The 4,835-nt window shown below is 40.2% G+C and overlaps 1 protein-coding gene across 1 annotated transcript; it reads right to left on the reverse strand.

Annotated features, from left to right (window-relative positions):
* Positions 1 to 103: 103 nt before the first annotated feature.
* Positions 104 to 2,113, reverse strand: mettl26 (methyltransferase like 26). The gene is made up of 6 exons (XM_029122611.2): positions 1,738 to 2,113; positions 1,351 to 1,513; positions 1,187 to 1,246; positions 975 to 1,042; positions 781 to 859; positions 104 to 683 (listed from the first exon to the last, which is right to left on the reverse strand). The coding sequence occupies exons 1-6, from the start codon at positions 1,929 to 1,931 to the stop codon at positions 627 to 629; spliced, it is 621 nt and encodes a 206-aa protein (XP_028978444.1). The 5' UTR covers positions 1,932 to 2,113; the 3' UTR covers positions 104 to 626.
* Between the last annotated feature and the right edge of the window lie 2,722 nt (positions 2,114 to 4,835).

Below are 4,835 nucleotides of genomic sequence, written 5' to 3' on the forward strand. Positions count from 1 at the left end.
ATAGTTTTATTTTGATCTCACAACAAAAAGTGAAGGGATCTGAATACTTCCCAAAGGCACTGTATGTATGCCATTGCTGTACATAAAAAACAGTCGTAAATACCAATATTCAAAATGATTTATTCAAATGAAACGTGAGTTGTAATGTGTAAAACCTTTTTATTCAATGTAACATTTATTGTACTATTTTGCAGTGATTTGTACTATTTTGAAGTGATTTGTAATTTTCATCGTACTATATTTTATGGTGTAGTGTAATGGGAATCAACTTGAAATCCCACAACTTCAATGCCCTCCTCTTCATATGAAGTGAATGCTTATTCATTGATCCTCCATGCTGGTGGATAATTTTTTTTTGAAAGTGTCATGCAAAAAAAATAAATAATAATATCCTACATATTGTTTTCCAAGTTTTGCAAATAATAAATCACGTGTATGGGAAAAAAAAAGCCTACTTTTGTGAACATGTATTTGAGGGATTGTGGAGCGTCACATGGAACGTAGTGATAGTTCAGGTTCATTTTCAACAACACAAAAGGTCCATAGCTGGTCCATCCTGTTGTACCCTGTACAGACAAGAGAGTCATGTTGGAATGGAACCTCGCAGATGTAGTCAGAAGCCTTCTTCACACCAGACTTTCTTTCCGGAACAGAAGACACTTGTTGTTAGCAGGCATGTCAACCTTGAAAAGAGGGTATTGGTTGGTCAGAGTCAGAAGTCACAAAATATTTGACTCACCTTGAAAATAACTGACACGTATTGGAATTCTCGCTTCTTACCATTTTCTCCAGGAACAGGCCACTCTTTTCTGCCATAGACCTCAGCAGTGTTACATCCCGTAGGCCCCACTCTGGATTCCTATCAGATATCAACAGTGTGAGTCGTTTTCTTTCAATAATGTGAGGGTGTAATAGGTAAAACATTCAGCCATATATATATATATATAGTCAGATACTGAGTAGTTCTCACTTACCTCGACCGTAGACTAAGGTCAAAGTCAATGTTGCTTTGTGGGGTGATCTGCCCGTTCAGTGCATAGGGCTGGAAAGAATAGCAGAGCACATGTAAATTCACTGGCCCATGTTCACACACTGCAGCCTTTAAATATTTAGACGCATGTGGGGAATACATGCATAACGCATAATTTATTTTTAATCCTTCGTTGGTCTAAACGTGGCTACACACTCCGTATGTCAGCAGAACTCCTTGCGGTTTCAGAACGACTCCCGCGCCTTGAAACAAACCCTGTGTGGAGAGAAGCATGATTACTGACAGTGTGTACCATCGAGAATGAAAAGGAATCTAATTGTTCACGATGCATACGGGGCAGGCAGACACACAGCGCTCACCTCAGTGCAGGCCATTGGAGAAATATGGATCATGTTGATGTTGAGTACCAGATCCAGGGATTCGGGCTGGATCCCCCCCCAGTTCTCACAGGACAGAGAGGCGTCGAGGTGGATGGCGGGCTTCACGTTAGGCAGGTTGTGATGCGCTCTGTATGCATCTATGCTGGTGTAGGGGGAACAAAAGAGATTGTTCTCATTGTAGTCCAGGCTTTAAAACCACAACAATGGTTGGTCGTGCGTACTGGGGAAACCGTTAGGCCTAGGCTACTATTTTCAACAATTCCTAGTAGTCAAAGAGCAGTATGGATTTGAGGCAGAAGTTCACCATTCAGATCAGACTCGCATAACCGTTATACCTACGCTAACTAAAAACGTATATATGCTCACCTGGCTAAAGACTGTCTGTCGTATTCTGACGGCTGCCAGGTGATATTTCGTAACCCCTGTGCGAAATGCGTGACATGTTGCCCCGTACCAGACGATATCTCCAACGCATTTAACGATTTAGCAGTATCCACACTCTCACGAAGCACGGCAAGGATGGGCTCCTTATTCCTCTCGGCAGCAGGTGCATTAAGCATTTTGGAAAGACCGGGATACACTCGTCGTGCTACAAGATACAACTGTTTAAACCACTCCAGTTGAACTAGTTCGCTACACAAGTTACAAGTTACAGACTCGTACAGTATTACTGCTGAACTGCAACACTGACTGCAAACAACGTAACAAAAGCCATCGACTTCCGCGTCGTGTCATGTGATTGACTACGTATCAGGCTTGGGGTCCAATCATAACTTCTACGCTTTTACTTTCTTTTGTGTGGTAGGGTATGCAGAACTGTTTTTTTTTATGCATTATCCTACGTTTGGACAGTTTTAAAATGGTTATTAGAACTGAAAACTTTCTAAAAGATGCAAATATTTGCTATTTTCAGACATAGCAATAATAAGATGTATATCAAGTTTTAATAATTGGATGTATCAAAATGAGGGTTTCATTAATTATAGTAATTATAGCAAAATAAACATGATCTACCACAATTTTAAACAATTAGATTTAGAACAGCAGACGTTAAACGTGTATTTTTTTTCACGTATGCAAGTACAAAAAGCTTACAGTATGTGTTTGTTGGTCATGTCCTTTGCCTTCAATAACTGCCTGATGTCTGCAATGTATTGACCACACCAGATGCTGGCAATCTGCTTCTCGTTTGTTTAAAGGTCATTTTCCCTGACACAGTAGTCTTTAAAAAAATGTGAACAATTTCAGACAAGACTGGAGACTATCTATATACTTGCAGACAGGGACCTGCATGCAAGACCCTGTTTGGAGACATCTAAGGGGCCCAGAATACAGGATCCTGTCTGGAGACATCTAGGGGCCCCAGAATACAGGACCCTGTCTGGAGATATCTAGGGGGCCCAGAATGCAGGATCCTGTCTATAGACATCTAGGGGCCCCAGCATGTAGGACGCTATCTGGAGATATTTAGGGGGCCCAGCATGTAGGATACTATCTGGAGATATCTAGAAGGCCCAGCGACCCACCGAGGACACCCACCCACTGAGGACACTCACCCACCGAGGACACTCACCCACCGAGGACACTCACCCACCGAGGACACTCACTCTTTGAGGACACTCACCCACGAGGACATCCACCTACCAAGGACACCCACACATGAGGACACTCACCCACAAGGATACCCACCCGCAGAGGACACCCACCCACAGAGGATACTCACCCACCAAGGACACCCACCCACCGAGGACACTCACTCTTCGAGGGCACGCACCCACAAAGACACCCACCCACTGAGGACACCCACCCACCGAGGACACTCACCCACTGTGGACACCCACCCGCTGTGGACACCAACCCAAAGAGGACACTCACCCACAGAGAACACCCACCCACTCTGGACACCCACCCACTGAGGACACCCACCCACAGAGGACACTCACCCACAGAGGACACCCACCCACTGAGGACACTCACCCACCTAGGACACTCACCCACTGAGGACACCCACCCATCGAGGACACCCACCAACGACCTTCCGTTTCTCCTCAGTTCCTTTCATGATTTTTCTGATTCCACCCAATCCCCTTACTACCGCTATTATTCTACTTCTTTCTACAGTCAATTATTTAGCATTTCAACTGAATGCATATAGAAATTCCACTGTATTGAAAAACTTATATTAAATGAGGGTCACCAAATCTTAATATTCTGTAGATCAACCACAAAGGCAGGGGTTTAACAATTAAAGATTTGTACTTGTCAAAAAGTCAGTGATAAGCTTGGAACATCAGAAACATGTAACAATGTTGTAAGATTCAACACAGATCAATAAAGTAGCTTTAATTGTCAATGTATCTTGTGATTTTCAAGGTGATGACAACTAATTAAGTGAACGAAAATAATTTTTTAGGACTTAAGAATTACATGCATTCTTGCTTATAACTTTTAGAATAGGAAATCCAAATGGCCTACACATAATAGGATTGATGAAGATCTTATATTCAAGGGAAAATAAACTAATATCTGCAGTATACTAAAGTCCCTGCAAATATTTAAGTTAAAAGGTTTATTTACATATTTATACATTTTTTTATACCTTTGGACATTTCAAGTTTTTTTCTGGAAGACCTTGGGTTTCGGTGTAGACATTGCAAAAACAAATAAAGAAAAGAAAACCAAACGAAATCACAGTTACCACAATAGCCAATAGCACAAGTGGACAACATGGCCAAGTGTATGAAGCCCAAAATGTCAAGACATAATACAGGCTTTAGTAGAGTCACACGGCCTAAAAACACAAAAACACATATGAAAAAATAATACTGAAAAAAGGTTTGTTAAACCACACAATGTTTGTCAAATAACAAATAAATATTGTCTATGGGGGCATTTGGGTCACGTTCATTTAGAAATCATAGTTTAAAAAAAACACCAGTGACCTATCGGGTTAACTCACGCTAAAGTATCAGCTCTTTACACCTTAGAGTAGCTATATCAACCTGTACATTCAATAAAGAAGTATTTTGTACAAGATTTGTTTAGGGAGGTTTGCAGGACATCTTAGCATCCATATCTAGAATGTATGCTATGCTTATCTTTATAATGTACAGTGATAACAAATATAAACCTGTATTTAAATTCAGTCAAGTTGTTTGTTATCAACTTGACTCCAATTTGGTGAGTCTAAAATCAAAACATCACTAATTTAAAAGCACCTATAGAGGGAGAAGAACATCTATTACACCCAAACAGGAAAAAAATATTTAAAAATAATATATATAATTGAATCGAAAGTAATTGACTGCATTTCAAGTCAATTAGTATACTTCATTAGTATTTCATTTACACAAGTAAATAAATTGAGAAATTTGTTTTGTACCTTATTTACATGTTTTACCTTTCCGTTTTAGGTCATTTTTTAATGTATTTAATTTATTTAAATGCTAATAAAACACTTTCAT

Source organism: Esox lucius, chromosome 9, assembly GCF_011004845.1.
Source record: "Esox lucius isolate fEsoLuc1 chromosome 9, fEsoLuc1.pri, whole genome shotgun sequence".
In the NCBI taxonomy this organism is placed as follows: domain Eukaryota; kingdom Metazoa; phylum Chordata; class Actinopteri; order Esociformes; family Esocidae; genus Esox; species Esox lucius.